Here is a 27766-nt window from a genome sequence, read left to right on the forward strand (position 1 = left end):
TTTGGTAAAAGACATAGTCCATAATATGGCAAGAACAGCTCAAATAAGTAAAGAGAAATGACAGTCCATCATTACTTTAAGACATGGTCAGTCCATCCGGAAAATTTCAATAACTTTGAACGTTTCTTCAAGCGCTATTACGAAACTGGCTCTCATGAAGACCGCCACAGGAAAGGAATAACCAGAGTTACAGAGGATAAGTTAGAGTTAACTGCACCTCAGATTGCAGCCAAAATAAATGCTTCACAGAGTTCAAGTAACAGACACATCTCAACATCAACTGTTCAGAGGAGACTACGTGAATCAGGCAGTCATGGTCGAATTACTGCAAAGAAGCCACTACTAAAGGACACCAATAAGAAGAAATGACTTGCTTGGGCCAAGAAACACAAACAATGGACATTAGACCTGTTGAAATCTGTCCTTTGTTCCGAGTATTCCAAATTTCAGCTTTTTGGTTCCAACTTCTGTGTCTTTGAGATGCAGAGTAGGTCAACGGATGATCTGCGCATGTGTGGATCCCACCGTGAAGCATGGAGGAGGTGTGATGGTGTGGGGGTACTTTTCTGGTGACACTGTCTGTGATTTATTTACAATTCAAGGCACACTTAACCAGCATGGCTACCACCGCATTCTGCACCGATATGCCATCCCATCTGGTTTGCGCTTAGTAGGACTATCATTTTTTTATTCACAACCAGCTGACCTCAACCCAATTGAGATGATTTGGGATAAGTTGGACCGCAGAGTGGAGGAAAATCAGCCAACAAGTGCTCAGCATACACTACCTTTGAAAAGTTTGGGGTCACTTAGAAATGTCCTTGTTTATGAAAATAAAAGCACTTTTTTGTCCATTAAAATAACATAAAATTGATTAGAAATACAGTGTAGACATTGTTAATGTTGTAAATGACTATTTTAGCTGGAAAGTGCTGATTTTTAATGGAATATCTATGTAGGTGTACAGAGGCCCATTATCAGCAACCATCACTCCTGTGTTCCAATGGCACGTTGTGTTAGCTAATCCAAGTTTATAATTTTAAAAGGCTAATTGATCATTAGCAAACCCTTTTTCAATTATGTTAGCACAGCTGAAAACTGTTGTTCTGATTAAAGAAGCAATAAAACTTGCCTTTAGACGAGTTGAGTATGCGTAGCATTAGCATTGGTGGGTTCAATTACAGGCTCAAAATGGCCAGAAACCAAGACTTTCTTCTGAAACCCATGAGTCTATTCTTGTTGTGAGAAATGAATTCTATTCCTTGCAAGAAATTGCTAAGAAACTGAAGATCTCATACAGCGCTGTGTACGACTCCCCCCTCAGAACAGCGCAAACTGGCCCTAACAAGAATAGAAAGAGGAGTGGGAGGCGCCGGTACACCACTGAGCAAGTGGACAAGTATATTAGTGTCTAGTTTAAGAAACAGACGCCTGACAAGTCCTCAACTGGCAGCTTCATTAAATAGTACCCACAAAACAACAGTCTCAACGTCAACAGTAAAGAGGCGACTCCAGGATGTTCCTCTGTCTAGTGTCTCTGTTTTTTTGCCCATCTTAATCTTTTATTTTTATTGGCCAGTCTGAGATATGGCTTTTTCTTTGCAACTCTGCCTAGAGGGCCAGCATCCCGTAGTCACCTCTCTGCTAGTGGTGTTCCGTCCTGCTCCTATAGCTGTGATTCAGAGAGACTGATGGTGCTTCCGTTAAACCCCCTAACAGGTGCAGCCTTCAGTCTGCCTTCTATAGGATCTATCAACTGGAACATGGACCTTACAACACACACAAAGAGAAGCGACTCTCGTGTTCATTCTGTGGAAAAGGTTTCAGTTGTCCCAAACACGTGGAGATCAACCAGAGGATGCACATGTGGGAAAAACAGTTTGGCTGCCACCTGTGCCAGGCTAGTTTCTCCCACTCGTTCAATCTGAAGAGACACCAGAGGGTTCACATGGGAGATATCCTACAGCTGCCCCCGGTGTGAAAGGGTGTTCTTACACCTGCACCAGCTGAAGATGCACCTGAAGGTCCACACGGGATAGAGGCCATTCACCTGCACGCACTGCGGGAAGAGGTACACAGAGAGTAGATTCAGGATACACCAGCAGAAAATGCACACAACAGTAGTGAATAGCGATGTAATGTAGTACTAGTTAGTTTGTCATCAATTACGTTAGTTTAGGATGTAGTAGGGAATGAGGTGAACTGAGGAAAGAATGAGTATGATGAGGCAGGGTTGATGTGATGGTGTCTAAAGATTATTCACTAATGAAAAGTGACAGGGGGGGGACACCCTTGGGGCCTGGGGTCACAGCCAGGGATCAGCCATTATTGATGGCGACCCTGGAGCAATTAGGGTTCTTTTTTCTATTTTTTTTCAACTAGGCAAGTCAGGTACCAGCTTGTGAGAAAAGTTATTCTACTTGTCACGTATCGCTTTGTGCAATAAAAGTACTATACTTAACGTTGTGAGTATATGACCATTTCGTTGAAGTTAAACACAAAATTGACTCTGTGCTGATTGACTCGGTTATTTTTTATCATTACAAGGACTGAGTTTCCTTTCTCTCAGTCGAACCAAAACATACTTAATTCTTGAATCAACACATTGACTTCCCCCCCATAATAAACTCCAATGGCTCAATATTGTTAGCAGTGGTGGGTCGTCAGGGCCAGCAAGGCCTTCTCTGCTGGCCTAAACATCATCAGAATATAATTTAAAAAATATATATTTTCCCACAAATATGTATTAAATTATTCCCCAGAGTAAGAGTTACGCTCTTCATTTCATAGCGTTCCTCTTGGTTGCACTGCTTCCAGCCCCAGGTTGAGATTTGGAGGGCTGGTCTTTATGTTAGATATTTTATCCAATCATATTCAGTCATCATGTGTTGCCAGGGGTCTAAAATCTGCCCTCAGACCTTCAGAATCAATAGTGTGGGCGCTAGTAGCTTAAAGTGAATGGAAATGAAAATTTAGTGTCAACCAATCAGCTTTAGAGTTGGCTATTGTACGCCTGCTGGCTGGCTCCAGTGTTACACAGGAGCCAGCTAGCATGCGTAGTGCCTGCACGTCTTTTGATTGGATTACCAATATTGAGAGGCAGGTCCTATATGGGCAGGTCTCAGAACTAGGAAACTGAAATTGATCAACAAATTAATTTGCGTACTACTAAACTGTTTTTTCTACCCACATTGGCGGAAGGAGAAGATATCGATTTGGTCGAGGATATAATTATAACGCCATTCTCAAGACAAACTTTTCAAGAAAAGTTAGACATTGTCAGGAGAGGTAGACACCGACGCTACAAAGCCGAAGCTACAAAGACAGGCTCCGAGAAGCACTGCAAACTGTACTGCTGGGAATGCCTATTATTTGCAAGTGATAGATTTGGTGTTTGGAGCCACACTGGCTTTGCAAACCTGAGTTGTCTAACCAAGGCAGCAACGAGACACCAAAGTACGGCTGGGCACTTACAAGCAATGGTGCTTTTGAAAACTTTTGGGGACACCCGAGTGGATCTACAGCTCAACGAACAAGCGTGCAGGGCAACGAAGCTGCACAATGAAAAGGTATTGTACTCCTCCCCTGCAATTCTCTGAATAAAAATGTCAATTTCAAGGTGACGCAACGCCTGGTTATCCTGCGTTTCTGTCTAAATGTATAGTGTCTAGAGCCATGGCATCATAATGATGGTAATAAGAGGTGGATTAATTCGGGTGGGACTGTGTAGGACTTCACTGAAGGCCCAGGCCCCAGAACCACGTCACGCTACTGATTGTTAGGTACGTAAATCACAGTGTTCAAGATGGGGCTTGACAGTTAACATTTTATAATATCATGTGTCTGTGAGTACAGCAAAGAGTTTCTTATAAACTTTTATGCTTTTCAGTTAAGTTTGTGTTTACAGTCAATGAGGACCTACTGATATCCAGTGTTGAAGGCGGGAGAGACTGGACCTCTGAAGCGGCTGGTCAAACACTGGCCCCGGATCAGGACCCTGGATCAGGAGCCATCCCTTTTCGTTCCCGAGACTGAACCAGGTCCCAACCGCGAGGGACAGAGACTCCACCACCACAGAGAACACAACCAGTGGACAGGTGGACTGAACAACCTCAGTCCTGGTGATCATCAGAGTGACGGAGGCTCCAGTCTGCAGCCCAGAACATTCTCTTCACAGTCGCAATGCAGTGATGAAGCAGGACCTGAGGCTGATATAGAGAGACCCTCCTGTTCCTATGATGCAAACACCACAGGGTGGTGGGAGTCTAACAGGAAGCCTTTCTTCTCCTTCAGGATCTTGTCTAATGCCTGGTGACTGGGTTCAAGTCTAGCCTTCCTCAGTTACCTCATGGTTACCCCACCAATACCGACAGGGTCGGGTTGAGCACTCACCAGAAGAAGCACCTAGCCTACAACACAGCACACAATCCCAACAACACCCAAACAATGGCTAGATGTCAAGGAGGGAGCTCAAAGACTAACAACCTGAGGGTGGTGGCTCCTGCTTCTACCTCCTCTGGTGTCATTGGGTCACAATGTGGGAGGCTAAGCATTAGGATGGACACTGGCAAGCCGTATGCCTGCCTCACGTGTGGGAAGTGCTTTGCTAACGCAAACTACAGTATGTGAAGGAGCACCAGACCGTTCCCACCAAGGAGAGGCCCTACAAGTGTAAACTATGATACAAGACCTTCTCCTTCCTGACTAATGTTAACAGACATAGGAGTGTCCACAATGGAGATAAGCCACACCACTAAGATTTGAGATTTACGCAGGGGATATCTGGGAAACATTCTTTAGCTGATATTATAGTTATCATGCGAAGTGTCTTGGGGTATCAGGGTAATTAACCACACACCCCTTAATAACTAGTTATTTGAAACAGGCTTGTGTAAATACCTGTTTTTAGAGCAACAGTAAACCTAGGCTAGAACAAGGACAGTTTTATATTTACCTAACTGAGGTGATGTAGCTCGAATAAAGTCATTTATTTTCTACACTATTCTTGTTAACAGTAATTTCTAAACAAGTCTGCGCTGAACTTGAAATTTAATGATCATAGTACATTTGATTTGTAATGTAATAAGCAGTACCGTAAAAAAACAGCGCGCATAACTTAAAAATTCAACCACACCCTTTCAGCCACAATGCCAACCAATAAGATCTGTTCTCTTCAGTATAAACGGAAGTGAACAGTGACCAAGAATAATTTCCACATTAGCGTTTGTCGTGCATTAACACATTGTAATTCAAAATATGACACATTTAACAGCATAACATACACCAGGTAGTGTGTAATTCACGTTGGAGACCGGACTTGGTTGATAATTGTTCTCGGTAACTACTAACGTTAGCTAGCGAACAATGGATCAATGTATGGTTTTTCACACTCAAATAGCCTCCATCATGGAGGTGCTAGCGAATGCAGCCGTGGCAGAGATCTGTAAACTCGTAGACGACGACTATGCAGTGTTTCGTTTGGAAATCACTCAAAGCCAGAAAGAAAACAGGGCAATGCGGAGGAAACTACAGCTACTGGAACTGAAGGTATCACGGGAGCGCGTCCTCGCCAGTCGTCCCAGAAGTGTCAAGATCCTCGACCGATACAGAGGAATGGCAAGAGGTAGGCCCTTTCCCATATGCGCGACTTGTTTACCACAGATGTGGTTAACCGGAATTGGGTCTTGGTCAGTTTTTTTTTAGATAGTATGCAATAATCCCCCTGATTACTAAGCCGTCTTGCACAACAATATCACATTTTAACAAGTTTCTTCATTTACTGCATTTCGTTCAATAAATAGTATACCAAGAAGTTATGAGAAGTGTTACCTTACTTCCTGGCCAATTCTAGACCGTGTCAGCCGTGTATTGTTGCGCAATGACCATAGTTTACCTAACCACCTCTTTTACCCCAATCACTCTCTCAGGTGAAGGACATCTCACTGGAGGCCACAGGAGCTTTGTGAAGCCAGCGGGACACAATACATGGCGAGATGACCAACCAATCACTGTTGATGAGGGGAGTGGAACCTCAACCCAGCATGTTATTGTGATAGAGGTTAGTGTTTGTAAATCAAATGTGGACGGTTTATTTCAGCAATGCTTTCCTTAGCTATTCACTTGCTTACATGTACAGTGCATTCGGAGTATTCAGACCCCTTCCCTTTTTTACCACTGTTATTACATCCTTATTCTAAAATTGATTAAATACATTTTTCCCCAAATCAATTTACACAAATTACCCCATAATTACAAAGTGAAAACAAGTTTAGATATTTTTGCCAATGTATTAAAAATAAAAAACATACCTTATTTACGTAAGTATTCAGACACTTTGCTCTGAGACTCAAAATTGAGCTCAGGTGCATTCTGTTTCCATTAATCATCCAATGAAGTAGAAACATCAAGGAGTCCACCGGTGGTCAATTAAATTGATTGGACATGATTTGGAAATGCACACACCTGTTTAAACAAGGTCCCACAGTTAACAGTTTATGTCAGAGAAAAAAACTAAGCTGTCGTGTTGAAGGAATTGTCCGTAGAGCTCCGAGACAGGATTGTGTCGAGGCACAGATCTGGGGAAGGGTACCAAAATATTTCTGCAGCATTAAAGATCCCCAATAACACAGTGGCCTCTATTTTTAAATGGAAGACATTTTTGAACCACCAAGACTCTTCCTAGAATTGGCTGCCAGGCCAAACTGAGCAATTGGGGGAGAAGGGCCTTGGTCAGAGAGGTGACCAAGAACCCGATGGTCACTGTCAGAGCTCCTCTGTGGAGATGGGAGAAGCTTCCAGAAGGACAACAATCTCTGCAGTAGTCCACCAATCAGGCCTTTTATGGTAGTGGCCAGACAGAAGCCACTTCTCAGAAAAAGGCACATGACAGCCCGCTTGGTGTTTGCCAAAGGGCACCTAAAGGACTCTCAGACCATGAGAAACAAGATTCTCTGCTCTGATAAAACCAAGATTGAACTCTTTGGCCTGAATGCCAAGCATCACATCTGGAGGAAACCTGGCACCAACCCTACAGTGAAGCATGGTGGTGGCAGCATCATGCTGTGGGGATGTTTTTCAGGGACTGTGGGACTAGTCATGATTGAGGAAAAGATGAACGGAGCAAAGTACATAGATCCTTGATGAAATCCTGCTCCAGAGCACTCCGACTGAGGCGAAGGTTCACCTTCCAACAGGACAACGACCCTAAGCACACAGCCAAGACAATGCAGGAGTGGCTTTGGGACAAGTCTCAATGTCTTGAGTGGCCCAGCCAGAGCTCGGACTTGAGCCCGGACTTGAACCTGACCAAACCTCGTTGGAGAGACCTGAAAATAGCTGTGCAGCGACGCTCCCCATCCAACCTGACAGAGCTTGAGAGGATCTGCATACAAGAATGGTAGAAACTCTCCAAATACAGGTGTGCCAGCCTTGTAGCGTCATACCCAAGAAGACTCGAGGCTGTCAAGTGCTTCAAGAAGTACTGAGTAAAGGGTCTGAATACTTATGCAAATGTTACATTTCAGTTTTTATTTTTAATACATTTACCAACATTTCTAAAAACCTGTGTTTGCTTTGTCATTATAGGGTATTGTGTGTGTATATTGATGAGGGGGAAAAAACTATTTAATCCATTTCAGAATACGTCTAACAAAATGTGGAAAAGGCGAAGGGGTCTGAAGACTTTCCTTATGCACTGTGTTTTGTGTGGTCCCCAGGATGAGTAGCTGCTGCTTCAGCACCCTGAATTTTATGGCCCAAAAAACTTGCATAAACAGTGAATATAATATAGGCTAGTGATGTGTGAGTTGACTCATAACCGCATTGCTCGCGGTTATATTCGCATTCCGGGGGGCGGGTGGATTTAGTGTCATGGAATATTGTATGGGTGGGTTGATAGAAGAGAAAACAATGCATACATCATACATGTGCAATTCATATCTATAGGCTTCTTTCTTTTATTATATGCATAAGGCAAGCTTTAGGGCCTAACTGTACACGCGCCAAATAGGCTTCACAATTGTTTTTTGTTTCAACTACCGTGTTAAGATATCACGGGATCCGGCAGTCTAACAGGAGAGATTGAGCTCAAGAGAACCATAGAAAAAAATATGGTCCAAAATGTAAGGTTTTATTTACAAGTGCACTTTACAAGGTGAATATTTACAAAAATTACGTCCTGGTAGCCTTTTGCAGTCGACAAAGGGCAAAATCATGCAATAGCAACTGAAAGGCAAAACGCATAAAGCCTATAACGGGCCAACAAACCTCACTCGACTGAGAATTTGTTTAGAGAACTTAACGTGTTGCTATCTTCACAGCAGTTCTACTGATAATGGTAAAGAACGGGGCTTATATACCCACAATATCCCCCGGCACACCCAGTTGGAGAGAAACCATACCGATGCAAACTAAGCGGATACATGGCTAGATCATTGTAAAAGACACTAAAAGGAAATCTGATAGACAAACTTAAATCATAATTGCTACAGTTATTGGTTAAGCAATAGAATGGATAATTTTCCGAATATAGCATGACTCCAAAACGGGACTAACCAATGCAATGACCGATTGCATGAGGTGTGAAGTGCGTGCGCTAACACTGCTTGCCCGACACCAACGGATGGCAGGGAGCTCGGCCCCCATGATGTACTGCGCCGTATGCACTACCCTCTGTACCACCGTGTGGTCGGATGCCAAGCAGTCGCCATACCAAGCAGTGATGCAGCCAGCCAAGATGCTCTCAATGGTGCAGCTGTAGAACCTTTTTGAGGATCTGAGGGCCCATGCCAAACCAACAGGGAGCCTATTACAATGAATTAAACTTGTAAAATAAAGCACATTCTTTCTTATAAACAAATGAAATAGTCATTGAGTTTGTTACTTCTAATAGCACAAACGAGTGGTGCACTCATAAGTGTAATGCAGTTTATACACTGAACAAAAATATTAAAGTTTTGACTGAGTTACAGTTCATATAAGGAAATCAGTCAATTGAATTGAATTCATTAGACCCTAATCTATGGATTTCACATGACTGGGAATACAGACATGCATCTGTTGGTCACAGATACCTTTTTAAAAAACAAGGCAGGGGCGTGGATCAGAACCAGTCAGTATCCAGTGTGACCACCATTTACCTCATGCACCGCGACATCTCCTTCGCATAGAGTTGATCCGGCAGTTGATTGTGGAGTGTTGTCCCACTCCTCAATGGCTGTGCGAAGTTGTTGGATATTGGCAGGAACTGGAAAACGCTGTTGTACACGTCGATCCAGAGCATCCCAAACATGCTCAATGGGTGATATGTCTGATTATGCAGGGCATGGAAGAACTGGGACATTGTCACAGTATCACTGTGCATTCAAATTGCCATTGATAAAATGCAATTGTGTTCATTCTCTGTAGCTTACGCCTGCCCATACCATGACCCCACTGCCACCATGTGGCACTCTTCATAATGTTGACATTAGCAAACTGCTTGCCCAAACAACGCCATATACGCCGTCTGCCCGGTACAGTTGAAACCAGGATTCATCTGTGGGAGCATACTTCTCCAGCGTGCCAGTGGCCATCGAAGATGAGCATTTGCCACTTTAGTCATTCACGACGCCGAGCTGCAGTCAGGTTAAGACCCTGGTGAGGAAGATGAGCACGCAGATGATCTTCCTTGAGAAGGTTTCTGACCGTTTGTGCAGAAGTTCTTCAGTTGTGCAAACCCACAGTTTCATCAGCTGTCCGGGAGTCTTCCCACAGGTGAAGAAGCCGAAATGTGTAGGTCTTGGGCTGGCGTCGTTACGTGGTCTGCAGTCAGCATGCCAATTGCATGCTCCTTTGAAACTTGACATCTGTGGTATTGTGTTGTGACAACTGCACATATTGGAGTGTACCTTTTGTAATGAAGCTTAATCAGCTTCTTGATATGCAACACCTGGCGGATGGATAGATTACCTTTGCAAATGAGAAATGCTCACTAACAGGGATGTAAACAAATTTGTGCACCAAATTTTAGACAAATATTTTTGTGCATATGAACATTTTCTAGGATTTGGAGAACGGTGGTTTGACGTGACGAGAGAGCAAATCATCACATGCTGTTCAATAGGCCTAAATATTCAATACACGAATAGCCTAAATGTTGACATAATTATTCAGAATATTTAAGAGAGAAAGTGAACTGTACAGCGCATTTTCTATATTTGCGGGCCTACCTGTTAGGGTAACTTGGGGTAAAATGCCACCAGGGATAATCGCTCCCCTGCCTGTACTTTTCACAGAAACCACTTTGTTACAATTACTTTCCCTGGATGCCACTACTCTTTCTCAACAAAAACATCTGTCATAACAATTTAAGCCAATCAACAAAAATTGAGGTAGGGTGGGTTTTACCGAAAGTTACCCTACAATTGATCGGTGTTACATTCAGCCCCACTCTCCCCTATGGACTCATTGTGAAGCAGTAACAAGTACCACTGCTAGAAACTCGGTTTCAAAATGGTGTAGTTCGCGCATATTTAGGAGTTGAGAAATAAATAAAGTAGGAATGGAAAGCTGGGAACCCCTTCTTTTTAACAAAGGCCAATAAAACACTTCCTCCTGCAATTGCATTATGAATTGTTGCGCATTGACTGCTTGTTTCCCTCTCTATGGCACTCGCACGTCGCAACTTGAATGTGCCTTGAGTAGGGTTGGGACGATATAATTAAATTGAATATTGTGATATTTGACTGACGATATATTGTGACGCGGTATTTGGAGTCGCATATCGTAGAAGAGGTCTCCCCAAATATCGCCCAATCCTACTTAATAGGAATATTTCTCTCGAGTAGTAGGCACAACAAGCCGACTAGTAAATAGATAAGCTATTCTAGTATGGGAATACCTGGTTTTGTTCGTCATTACTCGTTTTGTTTGCAGAGGAAACTAAATGTGAACTGTTCTAGCATCTTCAATGTGCGCCTTTTTCATGTGGCATATTTTTTTGCCGTGGGATAAATTATTTTGCCGCGGCGAACTGCTAAATGACTGCCGTGGGAAAACTAAAGTAGAACACACTATAGTACAGTAATGTACTGTACTTCAATGTCCAAACTTGTGAAACAGACGTCTGATGGTTTCAGATTTTGTCTGGTCCTAATCAACCAAAGGTGGTCTTGTTTGGGGGTAGAGCTCATTGGAATAATAGCCAGTGTGTAGAATAATAACCAAATATGCAACATACAGATATGACATTTCGCTACCTTTGTGTACCTATACAGGATACATCATAATGAAGAGAATGATATTCATATTCGTAATTATGCATTTCTGTATAGTACAGATCAGGGACCCATGATGTAATTCTGTTAACTTCACCTACTGTAGTTCAATAACCAAAAGACATTTCTTCAAACACAGCGTAGCATGTCATAGCTGACACCCCATTATTTCTGCAGAGATCTTTGAATCTTAAGTCAGAGCAGATATTTAAGTTTTTGGAAAACATGGTTGCATAAAAAAAGAGGGAGATTTTACTGTAATTCTGTTACCAAAATTTGCATTTGTACAGTTCTTCCGGTAAATGTGTTTTTGAAATTCTCTGTATAAATTATTCAAAGTAGTCCTTGTGCATAGAGTTGTATGGTTTGTTAAACTTTGAAATGAATGGTTTTTGTTTGGTATGCATTTTAAAGTGAAATCTAAGTAAGTAATTCCATTACACCATCATTTAAATGGTTCCATTTACAATGATTATGATGATCGGGACCTGTTAGTGGTAGTTTTGTGATAAATGCACTGTGCATTTTTCTAAACGTTCCCAATTTTAATGTTCACACCCCTAACAGTTAATAGCCTAATTTTCTTGTGTCAGTCGGCACATGCAGAGGCCTCAGGTCCTGGAAGATTCTCTCTGGTCAAGCAGGAGAGGACTGAAGGAGAGGACCCACAAGACAGCAGACACATCCAGACTGGAGAAGAAGCTGGAGTGGAACTCCCTTCGCCCAAGCCCAGGACCCGACGAAACATCACTGAGGTCAGTGTAATGCCATCCTCAAGTCAGAGACCGACACAGAGACTTTAACTGTAACACAAAGGCTGTCACCGACTAAGAGTTGCTTTTTTCTTTTGACCAATCGATTGTTTTAATCAAATATATGCAGATTGTCTGATGCTTTAAGCGAACAGGTTGATGAAACAATTAAGACACAAGTGATTAGAGGGAGTCCAACCACAATTGATTTGATTGTGCCGCCTGGCTCAGACTTGCTGCACTTTGTTTAAAAAAAGGACAGAGTGACTGTCACTAGCACCCGTTGTCTCTCCCACTCCTCCCTGCTGCAATGACCACAGAACATCAGTGTGTATAGCACTGTCTGTTTTGCAACAACTTTTCAGTCAGAAATGGCTGTAAAGGCTATGTTACCAAAATCGAATTTGTTTAGGAAAAACATTCCCTCAAACCTTGTTGTCTTTGTGACACATGTATGCTTCGCATGCACGCAACAAATAGGGCCTGACATATAGCATATCATAATCGCATCAATAAATAGGTTATAACAAACTGAATGCCGTAACTCATGTGACAACAAAATGGATGCAGAGGATGTACCAATAAACTCAAAATGGGGAATGTTTACTGGCTGTGCAGGAGGTAAAAGGGAAGTCAGATGAATACATTTGACTAGTTGGGGAAAATACTGTAGCTCAAGAAAAACAAGACAGCGCTTTATAACCATTATAGACTTACTAAATATACCCACACATTAACAAACACATACTGCACACATCAAAATAGTTTAGTCAGATTTAGTCTGAGCTGACTTATTTTTACCCACAACATCATAATTATGTTTACATGATTGGTTTTACAACAGCAAAATAATTATAACTACAGTACAGGTCTAATGTAGTGGAAATGGGTAAACACTCCATGTTGAACATGTTTATTATCTGTGTGTATGTACCTGAGGGAGTGTATGTCTGTGTGATCTGTATCACGTGTCTCTTCCAGGAGGAGGAAGAAGGTCCAGAGGTGCAGCTGGTAAAGGAGGAGGGTTTGGGGAACCCTGAGGGGACCATGGTCATGGAGGACAACCAGACTACACCTCCTTCTGAACCCACAGAGGAACCAGCTGAGCAGCACAGGACCACACACAGTCTCACTGAGGTGAGCCCACTGTGAACTACTGTCTGTATGGTATTAGGTCAGGGTCCATATCCACAAAGCCTCTCAGAGTAGGAGTGCTGATCTAGGATCAGTTTTGTCTTTTAGTTCATAATGAATAAGACGATCAGGTCTGATACCCGATCAGCACTTCAACTCAGACTCTGTGGATACAGGCCCAGGTCTTGATTAATTTTGTCCTAAGTGTGGAACCATGCCTTTTGAATGATCAAACCATGAAAATGTCAAGTAATCAAATCAACTAACGTGTTTGCATAGTACTCCTAGCAATCGCTCATTGCCCAATCAGAAGATGCTCCATATATCCGATTTCAGTAACACTTTGCATAACACATTTTGACACGGTCTAATCCATGTCATAAAACTGTCATGACACATATTTACACATGTTGTGACCTATATTACATTATTGTATGGAACCCACATGTATTCAACTGTTTTTTTCCCTGCCAAGGAGTTCCTTACATCCTTTGTTGTAATGAATTCTTTAGTCGTTTTTGTTTATCATATTTTAAGTAACTTGTAGAAAATACACTTTGACACCCATGAAGCATTATGACCATCCTGTGTCGCTTTACTTGGACAAAGAAAATACACTGACACTGTCAAGAAGCATTATGACTATCATATAAGCCAGATAAGGGCATGTACGTGATAGACCTATGTCAGTCATCAGTCAAAAAGAGGGTGTCTTTTCCTGCTCTTGAAATCTGCTCCTGCATTCATCAGCAACAAAGCATTGGGGAAGGTGCATGTCTGACATCAATGTGTGCACAATTACAATAATATATGAATATGGTACATTTCAGAAAATGTTCCAGTTAGGATTTGTGGGTTTTGGCGCTCTTATGTAGGTGTCATAACCAGCCATAAAATAATGCAATAGGTCACAAGAGGTCTAAGTATGTGTCATGGCCATATTTTGACAGGTTGTCAGCTGTTGAGATATTGACATGGTTATGATGCTAGGTGTCACGTAAAGTGTTACCCACATGTCTTGATCCAACATCCTCTCACTCTGTATCTCTTACAGTCAGTAGACATGGAGGATGGGAAGCCTGATCTGTTGCTGGTCAAAGAGGAGACAATAGAAGATGGACCAGAGAGCATTAATCTGCTGAGTGGACTAAAGATGGGGGAGCAAGGTAAGAGAGACATACATATGACCTACATACAGTAATAAATCTTCCTGACCGTTTTTATTTTCCTTCATTCATAAAATGAAATCAATAGAACTTGTTTACATAGAAAAACACATCTTAATGTATGAACCTGACCAGATAATTGACCAAAAATATCCATATGTAGCGTTCTCTTCCATGTTTGTAAAAAATATTTTCTACCCTCTTCCTGCAGGTGATTGGATGGAGGCTAAAAGAGGAGACTGGACAGCCATCTCTGATTCCCAGACCAGTGCAGCCAAGGGCCCAGGGGACAACATCACAGAGCAGGCCAGGACCAGAGGCGAGGTCAGTGGATGGGACAGCGTCCTCAACTCTGGGCTGGGGAACAACACTGTTAACCAGAAACAGACAGTCGAACACAAAACAACAACCGAATTTAGTCTCCATGCCAACAGACTGGCTGAGACCAGGGCGAGGTGTAGATTTGGTCTGTGGGGACGGGGAGGTGTCCGTATGTGGAGGGAGAGAACCGACACAGACTCGGCTAGCGATGCTCCGTCCTGCTCCTATAGTTGTGATTCAGAGAGACTGATGGCAACTCAGGTTAAGCCCCTAGCAGGTGCTGGCTTCAGCCTGCCTTCTATAGGATCTATCAACTGGAACATGGACCCTGCGACAACACAGACACTCCCTGGCCTTCATGCTCCACACACTCTTCTTATGTTAAACCAGACCTCAGACAATGCCAGTGCCTCAACACTAAATGGCTACACAAGCCCATTGACCAATGACCGTAGTAGAGATGGAATCAGTAAAGGTGGCAGCGCCAAGGAGAAGCGCTTCCCATGTTCATTCTGTGGGAAAGCCTTCAGTTTCCCCAAACACGTGGAGATCCACCAGAGGATACACACTGGGGAGAAACCGTTCGGCTGTAGCCAGTGTCACATGCGCTTTGCCCAGGCTGGCCACCTGAAGAGGCACCAGAGAGTCCACACAGGGGAGAAACCCTACAGCTGCCACCAGTGTGAGAAAAGGTTCTCCCACCAGCATCAGCTGAAGCTGCACCAGAGAGTCCACACAGGGGAGAAACCCTACAGCTGCCACCAGTGTGAGAAAAGGTTCTCCCACCAGCACCATCTGAAGATGCACCTGAAGGTCCACACGGGAGAGAGGCCGTTCGCCTGTACGCACTGCGGGAAGAGGTTCTCAGAGAAGAGCTCTCTCAGGATACACCAGCAGAAAATGCACACAGCCCATGCATAGTGATATGTAGTACTAATTATTTTGTTTGCAGTTAATTATGTTGGTTTTGGATGTATAGGGAACTGGATGAGGTGAACTGAGGAAAGACTGAGTATGACGAGACAATTATATGGCGATGGTGTTTGTAAATATGCTTCACTGATGAAGAGTGACAACTCTGTCCCTTTAGGTTAATACTGGTGTTTTATAATAAGGAAATGATAGTGCCTTAATTCATGTTTACTTTAAATAAAGTAGTGATGGTGTAATGTTGAAACTTTTCCAAAGTACTTTAAAATGTATTTTATCAAAGCAAGGGTACCAGATTTACATAAGTTATTCTGCACTGAACAAAATAAACGCATCATGTAACAACTTCAAAAATGTTACTGAGTTAAAATGAATTCGTTAGTCCCTAATCTATGGATTTCACATGATTTGGATTCAGTGTTGTGTTCAAGACCAATTCAAGACAGAGACCAGAAAAACCTGAGTCCAATTCAAGACGATTGGTATTTTGTCCAATCGCCACCATTGTAAGAGTTAAACATGTCCAGTATTTCTTTAGACATTAAGAAAATATGCATGCTAAGGGAAAATAGAGCCACTCTACAAATTACTAACCCAAACACAGCGGGGAACAATGAGGTCCTTCCACATCTTCAGAGAAGGGCTAAGGATTTATAATATAATAACGCTATTTACATTACTATTTTCAATTATGTTCTGATTTAATCCATTGCCTTTTTGTTGGAAAGGGTTCAGTCATGATTTCTCTTTGGTGGTCTCTGGGTAGATAAATCTAGCTTGCCATGTAAGCCATTGGCTCGGCCACCAGAAGCTAGGCAGAAGGGATCTGCAATTCAACTGTATAAGGGCAAAATTTTGGCATGACAATGGAATCAACCAATTACATTTTGACTTATAATGAATGGGTTGAACCGTTTTTACAAAAAAACATATGGAAACATCTGCCTTCTCAATGGCCAACAGGTCACTGCGCAATAGCGAGCAGTAGTTCTCATGGTCTAGCTATCTTTAGTTGTAGGCTCGTTTGCAGTGGCTGCAGCAGTTATTGAGGAAGATGTTGCTAATGTTAGCTTCTCCCTTTTCAACAATAACTTCCAACAAGAAGTTAAGTTTCAAATGATCATCTGGTGAGTTGAACTGTTTTATTGGAGCTCACTTGCTTTTCTTAGTCATCTCTTTGAAAATATCTTGTGTATGAAACATTGTTGCATTTAAACTTTAGGTCACCGGTTACTTTGTGCTAAATGTTTTTTGCAGTGGGAAGTAATAGTTCTATATTTTCATTAGGAAATGTGTCGCCCCCCAATGGTTTTATTTTCTTATGATTGGGACCTACTGGCTTATTATCTCTGTGTGAATGGACTGCTTATCCTTTAACATCATGCTGCAGTCTTTCCATCGGCCCCATGGAGAAGTGGGTATACTCAAATTTTCCCAAAATGGCCTGCCCAGCGGAGGCAATTAAGACTGGCAGCCCAACTGATTGGCAAACGTACTGCAAATTAAGAAATGATATGACTAAATAAAAATGAACTACACTATGAAACAAAGAAATTATATAACGAATGATAGTAAAAAGCATTGGGGCACCTTAACTTCTTATGGCTGCCATCCCGTTAACGGGATAATTGTCATCAACAACCGCTGAATTGCATAGCGCCACATTCAAATAATATTACTAAAAATATTTATATTCATGAAATCACAAGTGCAATATAGCAAAACACAGCTTAGCCTTTTGTTAATCTACCTGTCGTGTCAGATTTTGAAAATATGCTTTACAGCGAAAGCAATCCAAGCGTTTGTGTAAGTTTATCGATCGCTCGACAAAACATTATGTACACTTAGCATCAAGTAGCTTGGTCATGAAAATCAGAAAAGCAATCAAATTAATCGTTTACCTTTTGATCTTTGGATGTTTTCACTCACGAGACTCCCAGTTACACAAATGTTCCTTTTGTTCCATTAAGATTATTTTTATATCCAAAATAGCTCCGTTTGTTTGGCGCGTTATGTTCAGAAATCCACAGGAAAGAGCGGTCACAACAACTCAGACAAATTCCAAATAGTATCTAATGTCCACATAAACATGTCAAACGTTTTTTTTATAATCAATCCTCAGGTTGTTTTAAAAATATATAATCGATAATATATCAACCGCAACTGTTTTTCAGTCGGAGGGAAAGGCAATGGCTGCCCAAACTCTGTTACGCATACAAAACGCTGCTGGCACCCGGCCATACAATGACGCGACGTTATCTTTCTCGCTCATTTTTCCAAATAAAAGCCTGAATCTAGGTCTAAAGACTGACACCACAAGGAAGTGATAGGGAAAGGAATCTGGTTGATATCCCTTTAAATGGAGCAAAGGCAGGCTATGGAACATGGAGTTTAAATTAGAAGGCACTTCCTTTCCGTTTGATTTTCCTCATGGTTTTGCCTGCAATATTAGTTATGTTATACTCGCAGACAATATTTTGACAGTTTTGGAAACTTGAGTGTTTTCTATCCAATACTAATATGCATATATTAGCAACTGAGACTGAGGAGCAGGCCGTTTAGTTTGGGCAACTTATTCATCCAAGCTACTCAATACTGCCCCCTAGCCATAAGAAGTTAAATTACATTTCTTGGAGAAGAAAAGCCATCTTGGCTCCTTCATTCATTGAATCAGATGGCTCATTCATCAAAGCCCACTGATATCGCAAACTACTAATACATTTTCATTGGCAAGTTAAGCAAACTTAAGTATGACATGCCAGCAACAAACACTGACACTACACATCCAAGTATATCGGACCAAATTATTAAAGACGAATTGTACTTTTGAATTCCGTAAAGTCAGTGTGGAAGAGGTGAAAAATGTATTTATCAAAAATGACAAGCCACCGGGGTCTGACAATCTGGATGGAAAACTACTGAGGATAATAGCAGATGATATTGCCACAACTTCAATTTAAGCCTACTAGAGAGTGTGTCCTCGGTCCTGGAGGGAAGCTAAAGTAATTCAGCTACCCAATAATAGTAAAGCCCCCTTTTATTGGCTCAAATAGCCGACCAATCAGTCTGTTACCAACCCTTAGTAAACTTCTGGAAAAAATTGTGTTTGACCAGATACAATGCTATTTTACAGTAAACAAATTCACAACAGAATGTCAGCATGCTTATAGGGAAGGACACTCAACAAGCACTGCGCTTACACAAATGACTGATGATTGGCTGAGAGAAATTGATGATAAAATTATTGTGGTGACTGTCTTGTTAGACTTCAGTGCAGCTTTTGACATTATCGATCAGTCTCGGCTGGAAAAAAACTTGTGTTATGGCTTTACACCCCCTGCTCTAATGTGGATAAAGAGGTACTTGTCAAACAGAACACAGAGGGTGTTCTTTTAATGGAAGCCTCAAATATAATCCAGTTAGAATAAGGAATTCCCCAGGGTAGCTGTTTAGGCCCCTTGCTTTTTCAATTTTTGCTAACGACATGCCACTGACTGAGTATAGCCAGAGTGTCTATGTATGCGGATGACTCAACACGTCAGCTACTACAGCGACTGAAATGACTGCAACACTCAACAAAGAGTTGCATTTAGTTTCAGAGTGGGTGGCAAGGAATAAGTTGGCCTTAAATATTTCTCAAACTCAAAGCGTTGTATTCGGAACAAAACACTCAAACCCTAAACCTCAACTAAATGTTGTAGTAAATAATGTGGAAATAGAGCAAGTTGAGATGACTAAACTGCTTGGAGTAACCCTAGATTGTAAACTGTCATGGTCAAAACATATTGATGCAGTGGTAGCTAAGATGGTGAGAAGTCTGTCTACACTAAAGCGATGCTCTGCCTTCTATCAACAACACTATCAACAAGGCAGGTCTTGTTGATAGTTTTGTCGCAACTTGACTACTGTTCAGTCGTGTGGTCAGATGCCACAAAAAAGGACTTAGGAAAATTCCAATTGGTTCAGAACAGGGCAGCACGGCTGGCCCTTGGATGTACACAGAGAGCTAATATTAATAATGTGCATGTCAATCTCTCCTGGCTGAAAGTGGAGAAGAGTGACTTCATCACTACTTTTATTTATGAGAGGTATGTTGAATGCCCCGAGCTGTCTGTCTAAACTACTGGCACACAGCTCGGACCCACATGCATACCCCACAACACATGCCACAAGAGGTCTCCTCAGAGTCCCCAAGTCCAGAACAGAACAGACACACAGTACTACATGGAACTCTATTTCACATCAAATAACTGACACACAGTAAAATTAGATTTAAAAAACAGATAAAGAAACACCTTATGGAACAGCGGGGACTGTGAAGCAACACAAACATTGGCACAGCCACATGCACACACGATAACATGCACACTATACATACACATGGATTTAGTACTGTAGATGTGGTGGAGTAGGGGCCCGAGGGCACACAGTGTGCTGTGAAATCTGTGAATGTATTGTTTTTAAAATTGTATAAACTGCCTTACTCTTCCTGGGGTCCAGCAAAATTATCTGCTGTTTTGGCATAATAAATACAAATACCCGATGTTTCCCTAATGTTTTTTTGTTAGTATTCCTGTATCTTTTTCAAATTGGCACTCTCAAAATCAACATCACATTTGTTGTTTTTCTAAGTCCACAATGCTTAAACCACAACCCGAGACCATTTTGGAGGTCTGGGGAAAATCAGAAAACAATTTGTGGAGGTGTGGAGTATTTTTGTAAAAATAATGTATAATTTTTTTGTTTTTGCTCAATCTAATAGGGTGGGCCTGGCCATGCCTGCACCCCTGATGAAAACAGAGCATGATGACTTAATTGTGCATTACAAATAGCCTACTAATGAAGACTTTGGCCCAAACTTTTTCAATACCTGGTTTGCATACCCATTTACTTGTAGATATCACAAGTTGAAAAGTCTTTCCTACCTACCCTACCGGCTACCGATGTCATTCTTCTGAGAGCTACTCCATGCCAAAACCAGAGCTGTGCGCGCTTGCTGCCTGTAGATGACATTCTGCTGAAACTAGGCTATCTGTGCGCCATGCATGTGAATATATTTCACATGCTATGCGATTGTGTAGGATACTTTGTGCATGATATCTCTATTGTACTATATAACTGATAAGTCGTATACCTCCACTACACTACTTTGATACGTGTCAGTGGGGATTAAGAAGTGATTATATGAAATGGCCATAACAAAAGTGGGTATACAGCATAAACCCACTTTTGTTGTGAAATTGTTGGATTACTTGTTAGATATTACTGCATGGTCGGAACTAGAAGCACAAGCATTTCGCTACACTTGCATTAACATCTGCTAACCATGTCTATGATTTGGTTTTGATACCCCCAAATCAAATAAAATTTTATTTGTCACATACACATGGTTAGCAGATGTTTATGTGAGTGTAGCGAAATGCTTGTGCTTCTAGTTCTGACAATGCAGTAATAACCAACAAGTAATCTAACTAACAATTCCAAAACTACTGTCTTATACACACAAGTGTAAGGGGATAATGTACAGTGCCTTGCGAAAGTATTCGGCCCCCTTGAACTTTGCGACCTTTTGCCACATTTCAGGCTTCAAACATAAAGATATAAAACTGTATTTTTTTGTGAAGAATCAACAAGTGGGACACAATCATGAAGTGGAACGACATTTATTGGATATTTCAAACTTTTTTAACAAATCAAAAACTGAAAAATTGGGCGTGCAAAATTATTCAGCCCCTTTACTTTCAGTGCAGCAAACTCTCTTCAGAAGTTCAGTGAGGATCTCTGAATGATCCAATGTTGACCTAAATGACTAATGATGATAAATACAATCCACCTGTGTGTAATCAAGTGTCCGTATAAATGCACCTGCACTGTGATAGTCTCAGAGGTCCGTTAAAAGCGCAGAGAGCATCATCCTACTGCTAACGTTCGTCTCACCACTGATCAACTCGTTGTTCACTGGCTAGTTAGCATCACTAAAAACCTAAGGCAAAGAGATCTATTCCATCGCTATGGCAGCGAACGTTCTGACCGGGGACTGACATTCTAACTAGGACAACTTTAGGGATGAATTCGAGGACGATGCGCTGGCAACCGGTCAACATGAAAAACCCAATGAGTTCCAAGCAGCAACTCTGAGGAGCTTAATGGGCAGAGAATCCAGGCACATCTACTTGCGGCAATCTCACACTCAACAACAGTGTGATGCAAAGGCCATGCTGGATGCATTGGATAATTACTTCAGACCTACCAGGAACGTCATTTACGAGCAGTTTGATTTTGGAAGCTGCAAACAGAAAGAGGGTGAGTCAGTAAACAAATTTGTAACCCATTTGAGAGAGATCCGCTACTTGTTAATACGGGGGATTGAAAGATGAACTGATTCGGGACAAAATAGTACTGGGAATTGCAAATGAAGACACGCGTCGGCGTCAACCAAGAGAGAGGCTTAACATTAGCAACTGCCATTGAAATATGCCGCACTGCTTTGAGAATGAGCAATAGAAATCTAAACCCCATGCACCGACGCTGATACTGTTCACACTGTTGCCAGGCAAACATTCAGACAAAACCAATCAAGGCAGAGTAATTCACAACGAACGGTGAACACTGTGGTAATGCACACGCAAAGAGCACTACCCTGCCTACGGAAAACCATGCAGAGCTTGTGGAACTAATAATCACTTTGCAAAAGTGTCTCAAAAGCAAAAAGGGCAGGATTCACTGTGTTGATGTCACTGTGTTCAGAACAGTGAAAGTGACATTTACATGCATGACTACATTGGGGCTGTACAATCGAGGGAAGAAATGGTTTATGACAGGACGATTACACAAGCTGCAACAATGTCAACTGAATTCCAGTGCTACGTGCACTGTAATGAGCTACAAAGACAAAATCAATCTGACACCTGACAGACAATTCTTGCCCTGCTATATTAGACTAAAGCTGTACTCAGGAGAGTACTCCAGTTTGGTGTTTCTGTGGCGCCTGAGGTACACCAATGCAAGCAGCACAAGTTATTGGCTGGGATCAAGAGCATTGAACCCATCGCTGATGATCGTAGGCCATGGTGACACACACTAAGAAGCAGAACGTGACCACGATGTGAAGTTCCTGGCACTGATGGAGAGCTGCCGATCAGTTACGCTGCACCTTGGCCTTAAGAAGCTGCAGGTAAAGGTGAAAGACCTCCACTTCCATGGCCACATTCTCATGGCAAAAGCCCTGAAGCCAGACCATGACAAGGTCAGAGCGATCCTCGACATGCCAAACCTGTCTGATGCGAAAGGAGTACAGTGTCTTGTCGGTTTTGCAAAGTTCATGTCACACCTATCAGCAGTTTGTGAGCATCTGTGCTGGCTGCTGGACAAAGACACACCTTGGCACTGGCTACCCAAAAATGAGACCACGGTGCTGGAGCTGAAATCTCTGGCTTCATCCATATCAGTGTTGCTCTACTACAGCGTTACAAAGCCTTTCACAATCCAAGCGACTCCAGCCAAAGTGGACTTGGATGCTGCCTTAAGCAGGCCAGCCTGTTACGTTTGCCTCGAGCGCACTCACCCCCGCAGAACTACGCACAAATTGAGAGTGCCTCAGCATCCTCATCCCCTGCCAGCACTTCCATCACTACTTACATTTGAAGTCGGAAGTTTACATACAGTTAGGTTGGAGTCATTAAAACTTGTTTTTCAACCACTCCACAAATTTCTTGTTAATCTCTATGGGATATGTGGGACGGTAGCGTCCCACTTCGCCAAAAGCCAGAGAAAATGCAGAGCGCCAAATTCAAATAAATTCCTATAAAAATCAAACTTTCATGAAATCACACATGTAAGCTTCCAAATTAAAGCTACACTTGTAAATCCAGCCAACATGTCAGATTTCAAAAAGGCTTTTCGGCAAAAGCAAACGATGCTATTACCTGAGGATAGCACCTCCATAAACAAAAGAGAACATATTTCAACCCTGCAGGCGCGACACAAAACGCAGAAATAAAAATATAAATCATGCCTTACCTTTGACGAGCGTCTTCTGTTGGCACTCCAATATGTCCCATAAACATCACAAATGGTCCTTTTGTTCGATTAATTCTGTCCACATATATCCAAAATGTCAATTTATTTGGCACGTTTGATCCAGAAAAACACCGGTTCCAACTTGCGCAACGTGACTACAAAATATCTCAAAAGTTACCTGTAGTTTGACATTTTTTGGCAAAGTTTACTTTTGTAATACAACTTTAGGTATTTTTTAAAGTAAATAATCGATAAAATTGAAGACTGGATGATCTGTGTTCAATACAGGAAGAAAACTAACTGAAGCATGCTTTCTGGTCATGCGCCTCTATCAATCAGAACACATGAAGTGACCCTCGTTCAATATGGCCGTACTTCTTCATTACACAAAGGAATAACCTCAACCAATTTCTAGACTGGTGACATCCAGTGGAAGCGGTAGGGACTGCAAGCAAGTCCCTTAAATCTGGATTCCCAATGAAAACCCATTGAAAAGAGTGACCCCCCCCCCAAAAAAAATCTGAATGGTTTGTTCTCAGGGTTTCGCCTGCTACATAAGTTCTGTTCTACTCAGACATGATACAAACAGTTTTAGAAACTTCAGTGTTTTCTATCCAAATCTACTAATAATATGCATATCTTATCTTCTGGGGATGAGTAGCAGGCAGTTGAATTTGGGCATGCTTTTCATCCAAATTTCCAAATGCTGCCCCTATCCTAGAGAAGTTAACAAACTATGGTTTTGGCAAGTCGGTTAGGACATCTACTTAGTGCATGACAAGTCATTTTTCCAACAATTGTTTACAGACAGATTATCTCACTTATAATTCACTGTATCACAATTCCAGTGGGTCAGAAGTTTACAAACACTAAGATGACTGTGCCTTTAAACAGCTTGGAAAATTCCAGAAAATTATGTCATGGATTTAGAAGCTTCTGATAGGCTAATTGACATCATTTGAGTCAGTTGGCAGTATACCTGTGGATGTATTTCAAGGCCTACTTCGAACTCAGTGCCTCTTTGCTTGACATCATCAGAAGACATCAGCCAAGACCTCAGGAAAAAATGTAGACCTCCACAAGTCTGGTTCATCCTTGGGAGCAATTTCCAAACGCCTGAAGGTACCACGTTCGTCCATACAAACAATAGTATGCAAGTATAAACACCATGGGACCACTCAGGAAGGAGACACGTTCTGTCTCCTAGAGATGAACGTACTTTTGTGCGAAAAGTGCAAATCGATCCCAGATCAAAAGCAAAAAGGACCTTGTAAAGATACTGGAGTAAAAAGGTACAAAAGTATCTACAGTATATCCACAGTAAAACAAGTCCTATATCGACATAAATTGAAAGGTCGCTCAGTAAGGAAGAAGCCACTGCTCCAAAACCATCATTAAAAAAAGCCAGACTACGGTTTGCAACTGCACATGGGGACATTTTGGAGAAATGTCCTCTGGTCTAATTAAACAACTGAAGTAAAAAGAAAATGCATTTTCATTTGTTATGACTTGATTGTTAAGAACTTAATGGTTGTGCTGTTATGTTTGCACTTTCTATTGAAACAATAATGTTATGGGAGTCTCGTTGATAGGTAATCGACTAGCTGGGCTGTTTCCCAGACCCCGTATGTAGGGACTTGTACAATGCGTTATTCTTTAATCTAACATATCTTACAGAAAACAAAGCAGTTTTATGCACTTACTGAATGAAAGCTGATAATTATGAATTTTTTTACTCCGCTGGTCTCTGGAAGATATTACGAGGCTTCACTGTCTGAGTACAAATGTATCCGACACAAGACAGACACTCAACATGTCTTGAGTACTAAAACACTGCTAAGAATACAGGTATGCATCTGTTGGTCAAAGATACCTTAAAAAATGTAGGGGCGTGGATCAGAAAACCAGTCACTATCTGGTGTGCCATCTGCCCGGTACAGTTGAAACCGGGATTCATCCGTGAAGAGCATACTTCTCCAGCATGTCAGTGGCCATTGAAGGTGAGCATTTGCCCACTGAAGTCAGGTCAAGACCCTGGTGAGGACGACGAGCACCCAGATGAGCTTCCCTCAGACGGTTTCTGACAGTTTGTGCAGAAATTCTTTGTTTGTGCAAACCCACGGTTTAAATCAGCTGTCTGGGTGGCTGGTCTCAGATGATCCCGAAGCTGAAGAAGCCAGATGTGTAGGTTCTGGGCTGGCACAGTTACACGTGGTCTGCTGATTTAAAATAAAATTAATAATAATAATAAAATAAAATAACCTCCAGTGGCTCCATTTTGATACTTGAATCACAGTGTTAGAGATGGGCTTGACTTTGGTTGATATTTTATCATAAACTGGGTGGTTTGAGCCTTGAATGCTTAACACCCGTATACCACAGGGATGACAAAACATTTATTTTTACTGTTCTCATTACATTTGTAACCAGTTCATAATAGCAATAGGGCACAAGGGGGCGTGGTATATAAATGTTTCTGTGTGTACAGCAAGAGTTTCTTATATAAACCTTTTATATGCTCTTCTGTACAATTTTGTGTTAACAGTCTGCGGACCATGAGGACCGGCTGATGTCCGGTGTTGCTGACGGGAGAGCCTGGACCTCTGAAGCAGCTGGTCAAAAACCCTGGCCCCAGATCAGAACCCTGGATCAGGAGCCGTTGCTCTTCTTTCCCGAGTCGGAACTAGGACTGAACCACGAGGGACAGAGACTCCACCACCACACAGAACACAACCAGTGGACTGGTGGACTGAACAACCTCAGTCCTGGTGGTCATCCGAGAGACCGAGGCTCCAGTCAGGGATCCAGTCTGCAGGCCAAACCCTTCTCTTCACAGTCTCAGTGCAGGGATGAAGCAGGACCTGGGGCTGATAGAGATAGACCCTCCTGTTCCTATGATACAAACACCACAGTATCCATGATGAACAGAGCAGGTCGCCCTGGGCTTCAGCCTTCACAGAGAGTGGTAGGAGACCCTCCTGGCAGTAGTCTATCAGCAAATCTGTCTTCTCCTTCAGGATCTTGTTTAATGCCTGGTGAATGGGTTCAGGGGAAGCCTGGGTCCAGCCTTCCTCAGCTACCTCATGGTTTCCCCACAAATACAGACAGGGCCAGGATGGGCGTTCACCACAAGAGGTACCTAGCCTATAACACAGCACACAATCCCAACAACACCCAAACAATGGGCAGAGGTCAAGGAGGGAGCTCAAAGACTAACCACCTAAGGGTGGTGGCTTCTGCTTCTACCTCCTCTGGTGTCATTGGGTCACAACATGGGAGGCCGAGCATTAGAACGGACGCCGACAAGCCGTACGCCTGCCCAACGTGTGGGAAGCGCTTCGCTGAGGCGAGCTATGTGAAGAAGCACCAGACCGTTCACACCAAGGAGAAGCCCTTCAAGTGCAAACTATGTTACAAGAGCTTCTCGTTCCTGAGTAACCTTATCAGACACAGGAGTGTCCACAATGGGGAGAAATTGTAGCAGTGTGGCTTGAGATGCACACAGGGGATATCTGGGAACCATTTTTTAGCTGACATATTATAGTGATCGTGTGAAGTGTCTTTGGGTAAGAGAGTAATTAACCACATATCCCTCATTAAACCCTTTGTTAATTTGTCAATTGAAACAGGCTTGTGTAAATCTGTTTTTAGAGAGACAGTAAACCTAGGCTAGAACAAGGACCATTGTTTTACCTTACTGAGGTGGTGTAGATTGAATAAATTAATCATTTTCTCTTCTACTCTGTTCTTTCTAAACGAGTCTGCGCTCAGCTCGAAAGATAAAATCTCCTGTGATTGCTATGTGTAATGTACACTGAACTAAAATATCAATGCAACATGGTAAGTGTTGGTCCCATGTTTCATGAGCTGAAAAAGATCCCAGAAATGTTCCAGATGCGCAAAAAGCTTATTTCTATAAAATGTTGTGGACAAATTTGTTTACATCCCTGTTAGTGAGCATTTCTACTTTCCCAAGATAATTCATCCACCTCTCCAGTGTGGCATATCAAGAAGCTGATTATCATTATTTTCTCTTCTGCTCTATTCTTATGAACACACCGTTCTTTCGTTACAAGTTAGTCACGAAACGTGGCCTTCAAATTATGCCAACACTGTGCACATATACATTCAATAATGACAAACCGTCCCCTTACAAGTCAGACTGTTTAATAAACTTAATTTGAACTTA

The 27766-nt window shown here is 42.1% G+C and overlaps 1 protein-coding gene across 2 annotated transcripts; it reads left to right on the top strand.

Annotated features, from left to right (window-relative positions):
* The first annotated feature begins 2054 nt into the window (after window positions 1-2054).
* Window positions 2055-27766, top strand: LOC135507649 (zinc finger and SCAN domain-containing protein 2-like). 2 transcript variants are annotated; one of them, XM_064927234.1, is made up of 7 exons: window positions 2055-5623; window positions 5928-6058; window positions 11849-12010; window positions 12989-13144; window positions 14196-14307; window positions 14519-14631; window positions 26123-27766. In XM_064927234.1, the coding sequence occupies exons 1-7, from the start codon at window positions 5365-5367 to the stop codon at window positions 27056-27058; spliced, it is 1869 nt and encodes a 622-aa protein (XP_064783306.1). In that variant the 5' UTR covers window positions 2055-5364; the 3' UTR covers window positions 27059-27766. The 2 variants fall into 2 exon arrangements, with proteins under 2 accessions (XP_064783306.1, XP_064783307.1); XM_064927235.1 differs by lacking the exon at window positions 26123-27766 and having other exon boundaries at window positions 5165-5623; window positions 14519-15912.

Source organism: Oncorhynchus masou, chromosome 21 (genome assembly GCF_036934945.1).
Source record: "Oncorhynchus masou masou isolate Uvic2021 chromosome 21, UVic_Omas_1.1, whole genome shotgun sequence".
NCBI classification, from domain to species: domain Eukaryota; kingdom Metazoa; phylum Chordata; class Actinopteri; order Salmoniformes; family Salmonidae; genus Oncorhynchus; species Oncorhynchus masou.